Source organism: Micromesistius poutassou, assembly GCF_964030765.1.
Source record: "Micromesistius poutassou genome assembly, chromosome: 12".
In the NCBI taxonomy this organism is placed as follows: Eukaryota; Metazoa; Chordata; class Actinopteri; order Gadiformes; family Gadidae; genus Micromesistius; species Micromesistius poutassou.
In genome coordinates this window covers 6,819,689-6,841,004 of record NC_140282.1, presented here as the reverse complement: position 1 = coordinate 6,841,004, position 21,316 = coordinate 6,819,689, and the positions used below count along the sequence as shown (strand labels likewise).

Sequence of the window (21,316 nt, the reverse complement as noted above, 5' to 3'; positions counted from 1 at the left end):
ATTTCAGGAGGAGTGCAGCTCCACCCCCTCCCATCATGCTGGGGGACACCCCAGTGACCACTGTGGAGTCCTGCCGCTTCCTTGGGCTGACCATCTCTCGCAACCTCAAATGGGTCCTGAACATCATGGCCCTCATGAAAAAGGCCCACAAGCGGCTGTTCTTTCTACGGCAGCTGAAAAAAATTCAGGCTGCCCAGGTCAACACTAATCCGGTTTTAGACTGCCATCATCGAATCCATCATCACACAATCAATAATCACATGGTTCCCTGCTGCAGCAGCCAAGGACAAGGCCAAGCTGCAGCGGGTAACCCGCTCGGCTGAGAGGGTGATCAGCACTTCTCTACCCTCCCTAGAGTCCCTCCACAACACCAGGGCTGTGAGAAGGGCAAGAAAAATCATGGCAGACCCCTCACATCCAGGTTTTGCCATGTTTAACATGCTCCCTTCCGGAATAAGGCTTCGGCTCCCGAGAACCACAAAATCCCGGCATCGCCTGAGCTTTTTCCCCTCGGCCGCCAGGCTGCTCAACGAAAGCTAAATACCCCACACAGACTGAATGCACTGTTTGCACTTTTTCTGCTATTCATATTATATTACTAGCATCATTATCAGTATTACTACTTACAGCACCTACCATTCCCATTGCACTGTTGTCTTGTCATATCATGTCTTGTCCTAAATGTCTTGTCTGTCAACCATGCAGCCACCATGCATAACTGGCTGTAAAAAATTCCAGTTGTGTTTACACTATATGGCAATAAAATGTACCTTGACCTTTATTAACAACGCTTAAAGGGTACAGTGTTGGGAAAAGGGTTACGGGACGGTCCATGTGCTCTAGGAGCGTACTAAAGGGTTACGGGACGGCCCATGTGCTCTAGGAGCGTACTAAAGGGTTACGGGACGGCCCATGTGCTCTAGGGCTACCTAACGGTAGGGCTGACCCTAACCCTAGGTATTAGGGTAAGGGTTAGGGCTGACCCTAACCCTAAGTGTTACGGTAAGGGTTAGGGCTGACCCGAACCCTAAGTGTTCGGGTAAGGGTTAGGGATGATCCTAACCCTAAGTGTTCGGGTAAGGGTTAGGGCTGACCCTAACCCTAAGTGTTCGGGTAAGGGTTAGGGCTGACCCTAACCCTAAGTGTTACGGTAAGGGTTAGGGCTGACCCTAACCCTAAGTGTTAGGGTACGGGTTAGGGCTGACCCTAAGTGTTACAGTAAGGGTTAGGGCTGACCCTAAACCTAAGTGTTCGGGTAAGTGCAGAGACCAAGAGAGGATAAGGTGAGCCTCACCTTGCCATTGGTGCTCGCTACATTCTCAGAGTTGTGGTTGAGCTCGTGGGTTCCGTCTGAAAGCCCTCTCTTTTGGATGCTCTGTTCCCTGAGGTATGCCACCTAAAATGATTTAAGAGAGAAAATAGAAATGAAAAGGTAAGGAAACGTTTTTACACTGCCAAATATGCATGTCTTATGCACGCCTTTTTCCCGGCATGGTCCGCACGTTTACACTGACTGAGGTAATTTACCGGCCTGATTTCGCACCCCAATTTACCCTCTCGGACCCTACACATATTGCTGGTTTCATTTTGATGTAAATTCGATTAGACGGCTGTGCGGTTCCAGGGGCAGGACTTGGGTAGAGGTGTTGCTGCATTGTCTCAACAGAGACAACAGAGCGATATCAACATGAGTAGTTCTAACTGGAGAGATGGTGAAATCCGCGAGCTTCTGACCATCATGGGAGACGGTGATGCATTCGCATTTAACAAAGACTGGGAAAGATGGTACGATCTACGAGAAAGTACCAGAGGAACGTTCCTTACTTTTGTCGGGATAAAAAACAAGTGGTCAGCAAGCTAAAGATTATGTTGCCGTTTTTTTTGCACTTGTAAATAGTAATCCCGTTTGTAGCCTACACTCAGATGTATTCTCATTCTTGATAAAAACAAAATAAAATAAAAACACTTGAGTATGCTAATTCTTCTAAAGAGGTCTACTCTCCGTGCGTAGCCCCTACTTCTCCAGTGAACCAAGAAAGCCGGCTCCGTGACGACGGGGGATTTTACCCCCTCGGTTTTACACAGGCAAGACATTGAAATTGCAGTGCGTGCCGAGCCGTGACCGTACCGGCGTGGCAGTATAAAAATGCCTACAACAAAATGACTGCTTTAACGTGAAGACCATGCATAGCTCAAGTGTGAGTGCAGTGTCACCCATCGAGAATCCATTGAGATACTTAGAAAAACTGTGATCTCTAGTCTACACCACAACTATGCTTGGTATACTTTGAAGGTGAAGATGCCACACAAGAAAATAACAGCAGGACTCTATAAAACTGCAGAGCGTTACGCATCTGTAGGCAGAATAGCTACTTATGAATGAATGAGACGGCTGTCGGCTGTGTGCTCAGAGACCAGAGACCAGGACAGTGGGTCTGACTGAGCTGTGTGCTCAGAGACCAGGAATGAAAAAGGCCTCAAGCATGGGAGAGGGAATCTGGGTCACAACTCTCCCAACGTCCTGTGCGTGTGTGTGGGCGTGTGTAGCACTTACCTCTTTGTGTGACATAGTGAGCTGTTCTTCTAAGGCGCTACATCTTTCCAAGGCTACACGGAGTCGCTCTCTCACCTGCACCACAGAACAAGGACTCAGAACAGCTTCTAAGAGCAACAACACCATCGAGTAGGGGTGGGAATTGGCAAAAATGATAGCATCGCGGTATTTGGGCCACGATTCAATATTATTGCAATTATTGCGATTCAGTTCTGCGACATATTGCGATTCATGTTTCCCATATTATTCAAAGATCAACTCACTTCACATGTCCCATTTAATTCTGTGAACAACATTATCTTCTACACATTAACTGAAGTGCAAAAACTTTGTCCTTGAACATTCAGGACACAGGACCATAGTAAGAGACCTCTCACATGAATGCTGAGCTCCCAGCACATACATAACTTAAAATTATATAATTACAAGAGAGCAACATAAAGCAGACATAATAGAATAACATAAACCTGAGAATAATCATATAAATAAGAGTAACTTAGAGCTTCAATCAAATTGAGAAAAAAAAGAAAGTAAGGCTAGAGTCCAGTCCTGTTGGCTACAAGGCCATCAACCAAAATGTTAAATTCATTTGGGAATATTGGCATTTTTGTTCAGAAAAATGAGTTGGTCAACATGCTACATGCTATCAGAGTAAACAAAATATATATATATATATTGAATATTGCAATACTTTGCGCTACTGTATCGATATAAACACAAAATATCGCAATACTGAACAGATTTTTTCTCCCACCACTAACGTTGAGTGTGTGCACGTGTTGAGTGTGTGCACGTGTTGAGCGTGTGCACGTGTTGAGCATGTGCACGTGTATGAGCCTCCTCACTGGAGGTCCTTACCTTTTCATCGAGGGCTTTGTGGTGTTCGAACAGGGACTTGAGGGCTTTGAGGACCTCCACCTCGCTGGAGACACCGGCCGGAGACTGGGCCTGTCTCTTCACCACCGTCATCCTCAGACTGCGCTCGTGGCGGGACACCAGGCACTCCAGATGCTCCAGCAACAGCTGGGAACACAGCAGGCTTCACTTCAAACTCAAAACCTTTTGCAGCAGTTGTAACCTGTTATGGCATTGACAGCTTTAATGCTGTAAATATCCTGCTATCCAAGGAGAAACTGGGATTTCATCAAGCCCATAATGTGAGAGACCTGTGGCTAGATGAAGGGGAATAGTCTAATGAAGATCTGCATACTAATGAGAGTATGGTGAGGATGTTGTCAGACTGTGTATAGATGACAATCACGAGTATGATTCAGTCAACAGAAAGTGCCTTTGATTGAAAGGCACTTAATGTGAACCTCGCTAATCCATCCAGCGTACAGCCACGCCCCTTAACCTCCCCTCCACCATGTACACCCGTCATAGCTCTGTCCCTCCTAATGAACCTCTCTAGCCAGTGTACAGCCACACCCCTTAACCTCCCCTCCGCTCGATGCTTCAACCAGATACCTTGCTGTCAGGAGTGTCTTAGAATAATAATTTGTCATCACTGCGAAAACAATTTAGATGATTCTGAAATTGTTGAATCCATAAATGAAACTGCATTACAAAAATAAATTAAGTAGCAACATGCTTCAGGTAAAGTAATCAAAACATCACATTGAATTAACTTCAACAGCGCGGATAGCAACCTTCTCCTCAAGTCCACAGATGATGGGTTAGGGTTAGTCTAGGGGTTAGGGTTAGGTGTCTAGGGGTTAGGGTTAGGTGTCTAGGGGTCAGGGTTAGGTGTCTAGGGGTCAGGGTTAGGTGTCTAGGGGTCAGGGTTTGGTGTCTAAGGGTTAGGGTTAGGGTTAGGTGTCTAGGGGTCAGGGTTAGGTGTCAAGGAGTTAGGGTTAGGTGTCTAGGGGCCTGCGTTCATCTGTGGGTCATCAGCCAGGCTGTATCTCCTGCTATAGGGCTAGTCCATAGGGCAGTTGACCACTGACCCGTGTGTTGTTCCTCTCAGCCTTCAGCTCAGCGATCTCCTCCTCCTTCTCCAGTAGATGCTCTCGACAGACGTTCACCTCCTTAGTCAGTGCAGCAAATTCCTGAAAACAGAAATCAACAAAACTTAATGTTTTTGTTTTCTATTTAGAGGGGAAAATGGACAGTCAATTGGACATTTAATTTGTTCCATGCATGCACTTTTATTTGTAAATAATGTATCTATGATAACTAAGCTACACCCACAGTAGGGCTGAACGATTTTCTTCAAATCAAGCTTCAGTGCAATATTCACAATGAACAGTAATATTTACAAACATGACATCATACCATTAAAACATTACATGCCATTACTCTAATGCAAGAATGAAAACTAAAAGGTAAGAATTGATTTCAAATGTATTTATTAAGAAACATACATGTAAACTAAAGTCCTTGACCAACAGCAGTTGTTACAACTGAAGAACTAAAAGAGCCATCTTTGACTGTCTTAACTAGTAGAGCAAAAAATCCTTAATTTTGTCAAGTTAAAAGAGTTAAACAAAATACAGAAGAAACTTTACAGTAAATGAAATTGAAAAGTAATGGTAATAAAATAAACTCTTACTAAAATAAAATGACCCTACCTACCTTGACCCTACCTAACCCTACCTTGCCTTCTGAAAAATATGTCAGACATAATAGGTGGGCTATGGCTCAGCAGCACCCAAATATTGCACATCTATTCTGTAAACCAGGGGTGTCAAACTCAAACTGTACAGAGGGCCAAAATAAAAGTCTTGGACAAGTCGCGGGCCGGAGTTGTTGACGAGGGGGGGGGGGGCGGGGGGGTGTTGCGATCTGTCGGAGTTGACGCGCCAGGGTTACCGCGCCAAGACGCGCGTCAACGCGTTAACGCTGAAATGCGATATGCCGGCGGGCCAATTGCTTTACATTAATTGGGGACATTACATTATAACAGGGTCCGCGGTCGGAATTGTTGACGGGGGGAGACTTTTCACCGGACTTTTTCGTCATGCACTCGTCGTGCAAATGCCTGTGGTGATTTTTCAAGTGCCGGTATAAATAGTTGACAACAGATCTCGGGTCAGTCAGGAACATGGAAGATACCGCGGCTTTGGCGATCACAAGATCGCGTTGTCTGAAATCGCAATTTCGATCAGAAAACGATAAATCGTTCAGCCCGAACTAACCAGCTATCCCCACAGCTAACCATCTACACCCACAGCTAACCAGCTACACCCACAGCTAACCAGCTACACCCATATCGACTTCGACCGCGAGTGTTGCTTTGGCGTCAAGCTTCAGAAGTTTATATTTGTTTAATATCCATTATTTTTTAGTTCCAGTCTAATGTTATGTTTGGATTCAGCCAATTGATTCATGCATTTGATCTCAGCTTCTAAAATCTGTTACTGTATAGCGTGTAAAACTGGAAAAGGTATTTAGTATTTCTTTGCCACGAATCGCGTATAATCTATTGAACTGGAGAATCAGAGTTGACTTGATTCTGTGACATGTACATCCGATCCGAACCCTGAATGGGATCCGGATCTCAATGCTACAGGCCAAACCAATCGAAACAGGTTGACGAATAGATGAATGCAGCTACTGGTTACGCTCTACTGCAGTGTTCCACTGCTCCACCTAGCCCCTGTACATCTCTACACATGCCTTTTCTCTGTTCAGTCCCTCACAACACATGTGGAGGCTGCCTGGGGAGAGTCCAACCAATCCCAAATCAGTCTAGAAAGAAGTGCGGCCCCAGTTAACTCAGTTCAGGAAAACTACGATTAGTTTTATTCTACCGTCATGACAGTTTGCGTATAAAGCATTCTTTCTCCGTTCTGCACACATTCTCCATTTTCTTTCAAATAAAATGATATAACATAGAATGATACCCATCTATCTATATCTGTGTATATGTACATTTATTTTTTAATATTAGTTTTCCTGATCTGATAAACTCCCTCCATCTATCTATATGAGTAGGAGTATATGAGAGTATCTCCTCCAGTCTCATTCTCTCTCCCCTTTGGGCCTCTTAGCCTGTTATGTGACTGGCAGCTATTCCGCTGTGCAAGAGAAGCAGAAAGGGGGTGATTGGCTGAGGTCAAAGCCCTTTAACCAATAGGGGACCAGACGGGGCGGGTCTTGAGGTAATTACAGGGAGGCTTGCTCCTACATTCCAGAGCCTGGGGTTGAGTGGTACGGGGTTGAGTGGTACGGCCTCCTAAAGACTTTTCTCTCCCACTGATCGTGACACTAAATGAGCTTTTCCTCACTTGAGTCTAGTGTCTATGAATGAACTCATGCTGATGTGGCCAGGCCATTGTGAGTGTAGGTAGGCTGTGAAGGCTCCTAAACACGGCCATTATGGAATGAAACTCAAATATTAACAATGTTTTAAGAGAAAATCGTGCAGAACAGTTGTATAATCAAACCCATTGCAAGGATCACCACCAAATAGTTCTAGCACTTAAATGTGTAACATTTCAACTAGCAATCAGCTGCAAATGACTGTCAATTCTGATGAAATAATGTCAACAATAAAATCAAATCCTAGATCATATTGGCCCAATAAGAAGGCTAGTCCGTTGCCCTCATCGTAGTGTGGTAAACCGTCGGTGAGAGCGGAACCATGGAGCTAGTTTAGTGCCAATGTTACATGTATTAAAAAAGTCCACACATGTCAATATAGATTTGTGACGAGACTAAGTATAATGTGTTCACATCTGTGAATATCTATAATATATATAATGCACATCCACAATATTGTCTGTTAACCCTTTGCTATGAGGTTCTGGCTCTGTGTTTCACCACCTTCTAACTGGGAGGGGATCAATTCAACAGCGGTTGTAAACACGGATGTGGACTGGTGAATAAGTTCACTTGAGCACTACACAAAATCAAGAGAGACCATGCAGATGGGGAGTACCTCACCTAATGAATCACATTTCAGAATTCATTGATTGTCATTGGCATTTTAATAAGTTAAAAGAGTGAACAGAACATTATGGGTTTATGAAAAATCAAAGAAGAAAATTAATTAGATGAATTGAATAATGAAAACAATCATGTTAATGTTATTAATATACTCCCATTAACATGGATGCCTACCCTGGAAATCCAGAGTTCTCGCGAGAGCACAATTTGAATTTGCCCAGCGAGTCACTCTGGGAACAAGCAATATACTCACACCCTGATTCCCCTGGCCCAAAACATTAACCAATCACATCAGTGTATCTGATATAGGCGGGCCAATCGTGTTGATGTTTTACCGACCGGATACTGCAAGAGTCTTATCTATTGGTTAGCTCCGCTGGTCTGGATACATCACCCCTTGTATTCTTCTGATTGGTCGTGGTGTTATCCAATTGCGTGCAGTGATATTTTCAAATGCATGCTGGGTGCCGCCCCTCGAGTCGGGCCATTTTCATTACTCGTTGCCAGACCCTACAGCTTTCTAGATGTGGGTTTGGATTGTCAGGCTAATGGATGCCATGAACTTAACACAAATTCTGACATTGTAGTGTGTGTGTGTGTGTGTGTGTGTGTGTGTGTGTGTGTGTGTGTGTGTGTGTGTGTGTGTGTGTGTGTGTGTGTGTGTGTGTGTGTGTGTGTGTGTGTGTGTGTTGCCCTATAAGCCGACCAACAGGGAAGGTGGATTAAGGGAGCATGGATATGTGTGCCAACCTCTTAAAGAAACAGTTCATCAAAACATGGAGGAGCGTAAACACAATGGGTCCAGGGATAACGCAGCCAAAGCCTTTATCATTGTGTATGTCGCATCCTGGAATTCCAAATGCTTTCAGAACCTTATGTCATGTCCTACATTTTGCAGCTTTCTGGCTTAGATTGCACTAGGATACAAGCAAAGAATATTCCTTGAGCACAACACAAATAAAAGAAAAATCCCCTTTCATACATACAATCTATCCCAGAAATGTTCCTAAACATTTCCTGCATGGGATCATTGAATGGAAACAGGAATCGAAATTGCAGAAAATGTTTACCAAGGATTTCTCACACCAAGACTGAGTGACATTTCCAGAACACTGACGATAACAATAACAATGGCTGTGTTGTGAAATAATGCAGCCACATCGCCCGTAGAGGCATGTCAAGACACTTTCACGTGGAGAAAGCGAGCCAATCACAGGACTCCACTGATGACGTATTTCAATCCGCAAATGTTGACCTTAACGGCCCAATGCTCAATATCATTTCAGCTTCTTTTTTGCAAACAATCACATTTTTTCAAGAATGTATTGAAACTGGACCGATTCCAATGTAAGATTTAGGGTTAGGGCTAGGGTAAGCTCCTCCCAGTGCGCAGTCCAGAAGTGCTGCACTGGCCCGTCTATTCCGCTACCGCTATGATGTTCCAGAACGTAGTGCTGAAATGACATGTGTCACAACAAACATGTGTGCTGAAAATCACCAGCAGAGCCAGAAAGTAGATCCCAGTAATTAATTCAGTTGAATTGGAATAGCTTCAACATTTATATGAATGCAAAATTAAATTAAAAGGTTTATGGAGCCAGTATCCTGTCATAATTCAAACCTGGAAAAAAAAAAAGGCTTGTAAGTCTGTGTTTGAAAACTCCACACCTTGTAAAAAAGGTTTTGAAACACTGAAAAAATAGATTATAGCCTGAAAAAAAATGTCACACATCTGCAAACATGATTTTGTGTTCTATTTTATCTTCTTCATCATTTTCACCAACACATTTTCAAAGCTAAAATTTTTTTCACAAACACATTTTCAAAGTTTAAAAATTTTCACCAGCGCATTTGCAGAGTTTCAAATCTGACACTGTTCTAACAGTGTATTACTTTGTTTCCCGGTTTCGAAATCTTGCAAATGGGATTCTGCAAACAGGTGTTCATACATTGAGAAACACGTTTTGAAAGGTTGAATATTTATTTTTCAAAACTTGTAAAGGTGTAAATTTACACCATTGCAATGTATTTTTTCAGAACTTACTTTTCAGCACTGACTTTTCAGAGATTTGACCACACGGGCGCAAGCTTGTGAGTCACGTGATTATTGACAGTGTTCTGTCGCTGTTTCGTTTTGAAACTCCTTTAGAGTCAAAGGTCTGAAAACGTGGTTCTGAAAAAAGGAAAAAAAACACGTTCCTGGGGGCGGGACCATCTTGCTCTAAACCTATTGGTTGCACTCTGCTGAGGTACAGTCCAATCACATGCGCCGTTGACCGGTGTTTCAGTTCAAATGGTGACCATCCGCCGAATGCGTCGCTTGTTGCTGTTGTTGTAACTGTCCTTGCGAATGCCTCTTCGATTTGTTAACAATCAAATGTCAAAAACATACCCATCTCATTCGTATTTGGAGTCTAATTGGAAGAAAACGTGTCACGTAGAACCATTTTGAGCCAAAATAAATGGAAAATTAACGTTTTTTTAAGTAATAAATATGGGATTCGAACTAATATCATTGCGGGGGAAAAATATTTCAAGTTGAGATTCCAACCCATTGTACCGTTGAGCCACAGAGCCACATCACCTGCAGTACTAAAGACTACAACTATTCTTCTTCCTAAGAGCAGGATTGATCAACTTGTGACCCGACTGTCCATGTTATTATAGACCATGGTATTTGTCTCGTTTCCAAAAAGAAGAGGCCATTACGCCAGTTATTCAAAACCTAATGTTGCGTTTCCCTCGACTGCCTACAACCCAGCTAAAAACACTGTTATGCGCTCTTTCGCTATCATTTCGGTCGCCTGATGTGGTGTAGTCTCTAAGCAAAGCAGCAAGCTTTGAGAATCAATGTGACGCAAGGCAGTATCACTCTGAGGCACAACGTTTATTCAGATCAACAAAGCATACGTACAGGTTGTTCAAGGGATCATTGAAACTTGGGATCAACTTGAAATATCAACTTGAAATATTTTTCCCCCGCAATGATATGAGTTTGAATCCCATATTTATTATTTAAAAAAAAACATTAATTTTCCATTTATTTTGGCTCAAAATGGTTCTACGTGACACGTTTTCTTCCAATTAGACTCCAAATACGAATGAGATGGGTATGTTTTTGACATTTGATTGTTAACAAATCGAAGAGGCATTCGCAAGGACAGTTACAACAACAGCAACAAGCGACGCATTCGGCGGATGGTCACCATTTGAACTGAAACACCGGTCAACGGCGCATGTGATTGGACTGTACCTCAGCAGAGTGCAACCAATAGGTTTAGAGCAAGATGGTCCCGCCCCCAGGAACGTGTTTTTTTTCCTTTTTTCAGAACCACGTTTTCAGACCTTTGACTCTAAAGGAGTTTCAAAACGAAACAGCGACAGAACACTGTCAATAATCACGTGACTCACAAGCTTGCGCCCGTGTGGTCAAATCTCTGAAAAGTCAGTGCTGAAAAGTAAGTTCTGAAAAAATACATTGCAATGGTGTAAATTTACACCTTTACAAGTTTTGAAAAATAAATATTCAACCTTTCAAAACGTATTTCTCAATGTATGCAGAATCCCATTTACAAGGTTTCGAAACCAGGAAACAAAGTAATACACTGTTAGAACAGTGTCAGATTTGAAACTCTGCAAATGCGCTGGTGAAAATTTTTAAACTTTGAAAATATGTTTGTGAAAAAATTTTAGCTTTGAAAATGTGTTGGTGAAAATTATGAAGATAAAATAGAACACAAAATCATGTTTGCAGATGTTTGACATTTTTTTTCAGGCTATAATCTCTTTTTTCAGTGTTGCAAAACCTTTTTTACAAGGTGTTGAGTTTTCAAACAGACTTACAAGCCTTTGAAACTTTTTTTTTTCAGGTTTGAATTATGACAGGATACTGGCTCCATAAAGGTTCCTTTGACAGGTTTTGAAAAGATGACAATCTCTATACATTGAGAAACATCACTGATCCCCTGATCAACAGCCCCATGAGAAGAAACATCATTAACCCCTGATAAGACCCCCCATGAGAAGAAACATCATTAACCCCTGATAAGACCCCCCATGAGAAGAAACATCATTAACCCCTGATAAGACCCCCCATAAGAAGAAACATCATTAACCCCTGATAAGACCCTCCATAAGAAGAAACATCATTAACCCCTGATAAGACCCCCCATAAGAAGAAACATCATTAACCCCTGATAAGACCCTCCATAAGAAGAAACATCATTAACCCCTGATAAGACCCCCCATAAGAAGACTCAAGCACTGCGGTGTTGTGACGAGAGACAGGCTTTCATCGGGCTTTACTCATAAACACTGGTGGCACAGGCCGAAACCTGACACCACATCAGAAGGCCTCTGTTGTGGGTTTGAGGGTTTGCACTGAAAAACTAATTTGCCTGCAGGGTAAATGCAGACAAATGCACAGGAAGAGCCAACAATAGTCGTAGGCACGGACCGCCTCCTCCGTTCTGTCCACTCCAAACAACTGAGACCAATATGTTGCAGGCAGTCAAGAAAGGAATTCAGCCGTTTCCAGCAGCTCTAGATGGGCTAGACCGGGCAGGCTCGGCACAGCAGGAGCCAGTGGAAGGAGAGCCTTCCGTTCATAAACAGGCAGAGGAACCCTAAACCCAACCCTCCGTTCATAAACAGGCACCCTAACCCAAACCTTCACTGGCACAGGAACCCTAACCATCCGTTCATAAACAGGCCCCCTAACCCTAACAGGCAGAGGAACCCTAACGCCTCGTACCCACTGTACACATCCGTCAACGGATCTCATTGACTTTACATGGGACGCTCCCGAAATGCATTGTGGGTCCGTCCGTCAAATCGGCTCCGTCTCTTGCGTCCAAAAGTTGAGAAAATTTTAACTTTTCAGGCAGCGACGGATCCGTTGGCCAATCAGATCACGTTATACCCACATTATACGCAGATCGTGTTTTACCCCATGCGTCGGACACGCCCACTCTCTTCCGTCGACGGACGTGTACAGTGGGTATGAGGCGTAACCCTCCGTTCATAAACAGGCAGAGGAACCCTAACCCTCCGTTCATAAACCGTAACCCTAACAGACAGAGGAACCCTAACCCTAACAGGCAGAGGAACCCTCACCCTAACAGACAGAGGAACCCTCACCCTAACAGACAGAGGAACCCTCACCCTAACAGACAGAGGAACCCTAACCCTAACAGGCAGAGGAACCCTCACCCTAACAGACAGAGGAACCCTCACCCTAACAGACAGAGGAACCCTCACCCTAACAGACAGAGGAACCCTCACCCTAACAGACAGAGGAACCCTCACCCTAACAGAGCGTGGAGACGTCATTGTACCGTAGATCCAGACTAGATTGTGTGGTTCGGATTGGAGTCATACCCTTGCAGGTGAATAATATAATTGTATTTAGTTCCAATATGAATAAAGTCTTCAATGCACAGATATATCCCAACAGTAAGCTTAATATTTTACCTATTTTATGCTCAGCCAGACCAGTGGCTAATAATTGTAGTAATCCACTTCTGAAATATCCATCCACTAGTGCTGGGCGGTATACCGGTTTACACCGAATACCGGTGTGTATTTTCGTTATATTAATTTTTAATATACCGCCATACCGGTATTTGATTGCACGTTTGGAATGCTGCGCCACACGACTGTTTCAGACGGGACCCTTTTCAATGTTGGCTTCTAAACACGCATGGTACGACTGCGTGAGGCATCACTTACTTGATGTTGTTTTGATTGAAGATCGGCAGGTTGTAATGGGTGCGGCCATGAATGAATGAATGTACGTGTGTGTGGCGAACGTATGCGATTTCAAAGTAACAAACCAACTCAAAACTTATGCATGCATCCAAAACTATTCATTCAAAATCAAATAAACAAATGAAAAACAGCGTCGCTTCAAATACTTTCTTTTCTTTTCAAAACTTGGAAATTAATACGGTACCAAGCGGTTGAAAACAATGTTGGCATCTCCTGTGGCTGCCTTGCACACCTGCATTATATTACTTAATATTAGGTTGGAAGTAGTTTTTTTATTATTATTGTTATTTTTTTTAACAATTTATTTTTAATTAATCGTTTAGATTAGTAAAATTAGTCCTTAGTGGCAGCACTAGTTAACACTTGATTATGCATGAGAAAAAAAAATACCATCATATACCATGAAACCGGTCATACCGCCCAGCACTACCATCCACCACAGACTTTGAGGGTTGTGGATTGTTATACCGCATTATTTTGAGTCAACCATTAATAATACAATGATTACTAGTGTGCTAAATTCAAAATAAATAACCGCTTGGTGCGGGCAGGACCATCTCCGAGCTCTGGGGTTAGTCAGTATCGGTGCCGCTGTCCTGGCTACGTGTCCACAAGTTTAAAGTGCTTCTTTAATTCACATCTGGCATAAAACAACATTAGCTCTATGCTAAAAACAACATTAGCTCTATGCTAAAATCAGTTCACAATGTCTGCCTTTGTCTCCCTCTTTTTCCACACACTCCCACCCCTCAACTGTCCCTTCCTAGATAGGGTTAGGGTTAACCACCCCTCAACTGTCCCTTCCTGGTTAGGGTTAACCACCCCTCAACTGTCCCTTCCTAGATAGGGTTAGGGTTAACCACCCCTCAACTGTCCCTTCCTGGTTAGGGTTAACCACCCCTCAACTGTCCCTTCCTAGATAGGGTTAGGGTTAACCACCCCTCAACTGTCCCTTCCTAGATAGGGTTAGGGTTAACCACCCCTCAACTGTCCCTTCCTAGATAGGGTTAACCACCACTCAACTTCCTATATAGGGTACCCCACCAAAATGTCCTCGCCTTGTTTCCCGGGATCGATACCACAGTTTCCAAAAGGTTGAAGTTTGTGTGAGTGAGGGAGTGAGTCTTATATGGGTTATTTGGGTATGAGGGAGTGAGTCTTATTTAGAGTGAGTCTTATTTGGGACAATATGGTGCATAAAACAGGAAAATGCTAAGCATTAAATTACTTGTGGTATGTTCAGGGTATTCAAACCAGGAGTGGCTGGGGGAGACCGGAGAGATATCTCCCATAAAATAAGCTCAACTTGTGGAGACTGCAGCTAACCACTGCCCAGACAGAGTGACACAGGTGCACCCAAACCGCCAAGGCCCCTTGGCTGTGACATCAGACTACCAGGTAAACCCAGGTCAACCCTGTTAAACCCTGTTAAACCCAGGTAAACCCTGTTAAACCCGGGTGAACACAGGCTAACCCGGGTAAACCCGGGTAAACACAGGTAAACACAAAGCACAGGTAAACAACCCATTACCTGTGGTAGCGCGGTGTTGAGCTGCCTCTGCAGAGAGTCCCTCTCATGGCTGACCTCGTGCAGCTTGCCCTGCGTCAGGCCCAGGTTATCCTGGGACTCCCTCAGGGTGTCCAGGAGCCGGTCCCTCTCCTCCAGCATGGACACCATCAGGGACTCAAAGTGGCCTTCTGAGTCCGACTGCAGAGGAGAGCCGGAGCCGCGCCCGCCACCCCCGGGCCCCTCTGACTCACTGATGGTGGGCATCACCTCGCACATCATCTACTCGCCGGGTTAGGGCCCGACATGGGGAAGAGGACCAGATGTTAGAAACAGTAGAAAGAGAAGGGATAGAGTCCACCGTCAACACATCACACAAAGGAGAATTGTCTCAACTATTTGAAGTTTGGAAGATTACTGTAATCTTTTTTTGCAAAAATGATTTAACATTTTGTTGATTTCTCTCTATTAGGAAACTGTTTCAATCTATGTATGAAAAAGATGCATTAATATAAAAGCTTGTTAATATATGCATTAATATAAAAGCAATATTGTTCCACTAGCTAAAGATTTGGGCAATTTAAGCAGTGCCTTGAAAAAATGCTTGACAGAGAGGCTGTGGAACTACACAGAGTCCTCGTCATCGGCTTAGGGCAAGCTACAACCATGTGACGTGGATTTACATTTTACACATAGGCCTACCTGAAGGTATACATGGAAAAATCATTTGGACAGTCAACACAGAAATGCTAGACTCTAGAGTATGCCAACAAGGATCCGGATGAATAATGACAAAGGAAAAGATTGACTGAATTGGATAAGGAGGTCAAGCCAAATCAACTCGTGAGTGAACAGGGGGAGGAGCCATACCCCACCGACCCAGCATCAAAATAAAGGATTGACAGATGTCTAGTATGACTGACATACCGACCCAGCATCAAAATAAAGCATTGACAGATGTCTAGTCTGACTGACGTACCAACCCAGCATCAAAATAAAGCATTGACAGATGTCTAGTCTGACATACCCAGGGATCTAATAGATAAACCAGTGTGTGTTCACTGGGCATACAGAAACCCTAAACCTGATCACCACTCAAGTGTCGATGTACATGCAAACGTGTCGTTACGTCATCACCAACCATTACAGACTTCACGGTTCTTTGAAGTAATCCCATTTATCCCCTTAGTAAAGTGAATCTACATGTCCTGTCCCTTACTGTTAGGGTTCGACGATAGGCCTGAACACAAACACATTGCATATTCACCATCCACTGTAACTGAGTGTTTCCTTAGTAAACAATCTCAGCTTGTAGGGTTAGGGTTAGTGTAGTGAACCATCTCACCTTGTAGGGTTAGTGTAGTGAACCATTTCACTTTGTAGGGTTAGTGTAGTGAACCATCTCACCTTGTACGGTTAGGGTATCTTTAGTCCAATGACTAATTGGACTCTCTGTTGCAAAACAAGAAGTCCAGATCCTCCGGAGAAAATGTTGCTCGTCAGTCAAATGGTATAAAATCCAAGAGGAACCTCCGACCCCCCAGGAAAGTCTTGAGAGAGTCCAGAGACCTCCGACCCCCCAGGGACGACTCGAGAGAGAGTCCAGAGACCTCCGACCCCCCAGGTACGACTTGAGAGAGTCCAGAGACCTCAGAGCCTCATGAAGTCAACAGAAGGCACTATTCCAACTTTAGGTTAGCTCCACGTTAGCATGAACCAGGCTAACACAGTGTTAGCTACTTAGCTTCAAATAAACGGGTGATTCTATGACTGCAGAGAGCGATTCTACATTACAGATCCATCTTTTCCCCAGAACCAGTAACAAAACCCAAAAAGGTTAGCCCTGGAGAGGCTAGCACACCGCGGAGCTGGTCGGCTAAGAGGTTAGCCCTGGAGAGGCTAGCACACCGCGGAGCTGGTCGGCTCTGTGACCCGCCGACGTGGAGGAGCTACCGACGACATGCTAGTCCGCAGAATGAAACACAGTTCTGGAGGTTGGACGATTTTAAGGAGCCGGCTAACTGATGGAAGCTACAGCTAGCAGCTGGGTAGCAGCTAGGCCAAGCTAAGTAGCAGCTAGGCTATGATAGCTAGCAGCTAGGCTAAGCTTGAATCGAAGTTCGAGCGAAGAAATGTAAACAGGTTTCCGATGTAACGTCCTGAACAATAAAGTACCCAACAACCGGGTTCCAACGCTGAAGAACAAACAACGTTAAGAAAACCGAATATCTGATTTAAGTGTGAAGTGTTGATCTGAGGATTTAGACCAGTTAACCCCGGGGTTAGATCAGCTAACCCTGTTAGCCTCACTAGCTTCCTTCTGTCGCGTCACCAGGCCGATCGAGACCCTCGGATCCTTTAAAGCGAGAGGAGGACAGAGCAGTGCGGGTAGAGCTAGGACCTCCAGGGAGAGCGGCTAGGACCTCCAGGGAGAGCGACTAGGACCTCCAGGGAGAGCGGCTCGTCCCCCGGTGTGCTTCAAGCTGCGGCCGGCCTTTACTCTGAGTCGCTCCGCTTGTCTTCTGTCGCCACTGCCTGCCTGGCAGTCGGCTCTCGGTCCAGAGCAGCCAATAGGAGCCGAGCTGGACCACCTCACTAACCTACTGCTCCTCACTGCTCCTCTCTCCTCCTACTGGTCCTACTTGGCCCCCAGAACACTGGTCCTACTGGGACCACTGGTCCTACGGGGCCCCCCGAACCATTGGTCCTACGGGGCCCCGGGACCACTGGTCCGACTGGGCCCCGGGACAAGGGGTCTGTAAGATGATGTTGATTCAAGATTCAAGATTCAAGAAGCTTTATTTATCCCGAGGGAAATTGCTGTGCAACAGTTGCGATATAAAAGTGGAGAAGTAATACAAGAAAATAAAACAAGTAACAAAATGCAACAAAGTGCAAAGCACAATAGGATAAGAAGCACAATAGGATAAGACTAACATAAAATAAACAGTAACTAAATGCAACAGTGCCACAAAAATGACAGTTAACGTAGGCATATATAATATACAACAATACGCAAGTTTGCTGCATACGTTGAAATAAATAAGTAGGCCTACAACTAAATATAGTGAGCAATTGTATAAAGTGATAAACAGTGATGAAAATGATGTGATGATGTGATGTGATGAAGGTGACAAAATTGTATCAGCATAGTACACACAAAAAAAGTAATGAAGTGATACGATGGGTAAAAATGATAAAGTGACAAAGTGACATTTGGCTCAATTTGAGACATTTGGTGTCCTAGAATGTTTCTTGATGGTTTAATAGTATATTCTGTGTCACGTCGTGGCAGGCACATATTGTGTTATTCTTATTATTCTGTGAGTTTTTTCTGGATTTGGTTTCCCTAGCTCGCGTTTAAAAGAAGCGTTGCATATTGATCGACATGCCAATCGACGGAATCTAACGATTCAGCCCCCATTTCAGAGAGTATCTAGCGCCACCAACTGGTTAATGTTGTACTTACCTCACGTCCACTTGAGGCTAGGATGAGCCATTCTTATTTCCAATTATTTTTTAAATGCAAAAGATAATAATTAATATTCCCACTATTAACCCAGAGTGTGTTTCAAGAGGCTACACTCATGCATGGGTTTAGCAGTGTCTAAAATGCGCTAAAATACAATACAGAGACATATCGGAGAGGAGCGTGTGTCCCTGAAAATACTAGAATACAACTTCACTCACTCTACAGCAGAACATTTAATTTAATCTAATAAATTATAATAATAATATATCTCTTACAAACTGACTAGGTTGTCTCTCAGCCAGTTCTTTCAAAAAGTGATCCTCTCTGAGTGTTTGTGTGCAGCAGTGCCCTCTAGTGGGGCTCTTGTTGACCGCCAGACATTTGTATTGCATTTTCATTTCATATTTACGTGAGTAAATTAATGACTCACTAGTTATTGAGTTAGTCCCTTTGGGACTGAACGAGAGGTAGACGGTGACCGGCTGGTCCCGCTTGATGTTTAGTTTAAGTTTATTTTGTTTCCCCTACCCCAACCCCATACCTCAACCTTCCCCTCACCCTAATCCTAACCCCAACCCATACCTCAACCTTCCCCTCATCCTAAATTTCAAGTTTCAAGTTTATTTTTAGAGCCCTTTAAAACAGTTGACCAACGTGCTGTACAAATCAACTATCTAGATATAAACACACACATAACATAAAAACAATTTAAAGCACAAAAAAGGACAGACAATAATAAAACGTATACAGAGTTAAATGCAAGAGAAAATAAATTAGTTTTTAGGAGGGATTTGAAAATGGGCACTGAAGGGGCTAGCCTAACATGAAGAGGGAGTTCGTTCCACAGTCTGGGGCCAACGACTGAGGCCAAGTCCACACGTACCAAAACGATCTTTTTTTTCTCCGTTTTCCCTGGCATCGTATCAAGAACATTTGCGTCCACACGGATCCATCTCAATACGACTCAACACGCTACTTCATGTTCCAGGCGTATAGGTGGTGCTGTTTTAGTTTTAGAAATTCACCGGAAACCGTCACTCAAGTAATAAAGCGTTAACGCAACCCTTTTGATCGTCTCAATTGGCGCACGCATGGCTGTTGTTTGTTTGTAAAATGTGGCTTATGTGGTTGTCCATCAGTCTTTTTTTCTCAGTGTGGTGGCACAGGAGCATAATATTTTGCGTAGTGGTGGGCCGTTATCGGCGTTAACGTGCTGCGTTAACGCGAGACTCTTAACGGGCGATAAAAAAAATATCGCCGTTAATCTATTCTCAAAGTTGAACTAACCAGAAGCTGAGTGTTTAATAAAATATACTGTCCATAATCGCGCCATATGCTGGAGACAATGTAGCAATGATAATAGAAACAACTTGGGTGAGCGATGACACGTTTTGGGTTGATCGTGACATCAGAGCGTCGAAATAGTTGGTGTTGTTGTTGTTGTAATAATCCAAATCTTCCTCCGAGCTACCCGCCTTGGTACGGCGGTAGGCGGACGCGTACCAGCCGTCTGCCGTCAACGCCGCCGCACCGGCTGCCGCGACGTGCACCGGAGACAAGCGTGCCGTGGACCTGTAGCGAGAGCACGTCCCGGCGCCGTTATATTTTCCCGCGTTTGAGTTTGTGATAGTAAGCGTGTAGTAAATTATACTAGAGTTTGTGATGCATTTTGGAAACAGGAGATGAGCCCCTGGTCTAATGCGCCACCTGGCTTGAGAAACCCGTTCTCAAAAACTTACTTTTAGTCATTATTTAGGTAGCACACACATATTATGAATGCCTTCGGCAGAATTCAAATGAGCCATTTTAATATAGATTAATCTAGATTAATTCCAAGATTAATCAGGTTACAAGAGGTTACGCTCGAGGGGTGTGGCGATGACATCATCGAAACGCAAGTATGCGTTTTGGCCGTCCAGACGAACACTCAAGGGCTGCGTTTGCGAATTTATTCACCCTGGGACCTGGTTTCAGAAAAGTCAGTTTGCATGCGATGCGTTTACAGGATTCGTTTGGGCGATCGGCCAAAACGATGCAAAACATCTGCGTTTTAACCAAAAATCGGCTCCGTGTGGACGGGCCCTGAGTCTGATCACCCCTGCTGGGGGGATGGTGAGCAGTAATTGGTCATTGGACCTCAGTGACCTCGGGAAGCGTATTTTGTTAGGAGGTCGGAAATGTAATGTGGAGCCAGTCCTTGCAGATATTTAAAAACAAATGACAGAATTTTAAAATCAATCCTGAAACGAACAGGGAGCCCATGGAGAGGCACAAGGTCGGGAGTAATGTGCTCCTGTAACGGTTGTAAGGCAGTCAGGGATTGAGACACGTCTTGGAAATATCTTGCATTTATTCCTTTAGAAAAGAGAACAAAATTTAATTGCATCCTGTACTGTTTTACCTTTCTTGAATAAAAAATATTAAGGATGCACCGATACCACTTTTTTACAAACCGATATGATAGCCTACTGATACTTTTATTTGTGTACTTGCCAATACTGAGTACCGATACCGATATTTTCTAGATTTGGTCTCTATGAAAGAAGTGCAATTAATTTGAAGGCAAATTTTATTTTCTCCTCTGAAGATTATGTCAAGCCTTTAGTAAGGCTATACAAAATGAACAGAAGGCTATTCCAAGCCAAAAATAAACAGAGCTTTCTGGTTTAAACAAAAAAAGCCTTCAAAGACAAAATGCCATCACATTAGACAAAATGTAAATAAATATAACCAGATAAAGCGAATAACAATCAACCAATCATGACCAATCATATCTTCCCTCTAAATGGGTGGGCTTTGTTATCGCTAACTTTATGACATGTTCCGCCCGCTGTGAGGGACACGAACCACAAGCCAATAAACTCGCTACTAGCTTATGGGGCATGATCTGGTTTTCTGCACGACGGCAGATGCCGCGAGTAACGTAACCGAGGAGGACATCGTTTCTGATTTATTATCTACGCCGTTTTCTAGGTTAACTTTTAATAAAAAGTTGGAGTTACTCTGAACAGGAAGACCCACACCAGAGCTAAACTTGGTTCAGAAAACCAAAGCTTTTGAAAGGCATTTATGCCGCTTTTCCACCGCCAGTACCAGCTCGACTCGACTCGACTCGCCACGCCTT

The 21,316-nt window shown here is 43.8% G+C and overlaps 1 protein-coding gene across 9 annotated transcripts in view; it reads right to left on the bottom strand.

Moving 5' to 3' along the window:
• The window catches only part of ppfia1 (PTPRF interacting protein alpha 1), a 42,032-nt gene extending 24,749 nt beyond the window's left edge, over positions 1 to 17,283 (bottom strand). For all 9 annotated transcript variants that reach the window (XM_084476552.1, XM_084476551.1, XM_084476553.1 and 6 more), the window contains exons 1-6: positions 16,128 to 17,283; positions 14,745 to 15,002; positions 4,501 to 4,602; positions 3,413 to 3,577; positions 2,555 to 2,629; positions 1,295 to 1,396 (exon numbers count right to left, since the gene is read on the bottom strand). In XM_084476552.1, coding sequence (XP_084332678.1) covers positions 1,295 to 1,396; positions 2,555 to 2,629; positions 3,413 to 3,577; positions 4,501 to 4,602; positions 14,745 to 15,002 — 702 coding nt within the window. In that variant the 5' untranslated portion in view covers positions 16,128 to 17,283. The remainder of the gene's footprint in view (positions 1 to 1,294; positions 1,397 to 2,554; positions 2,630 to 3,412; positions 3,578 to 4,500; positions 4,603 to 14,744; positions 15,003 to 16,127) is intronic.
• Positions 17,284 to 21,316: the final 4,033 nt, after the last annotated feature.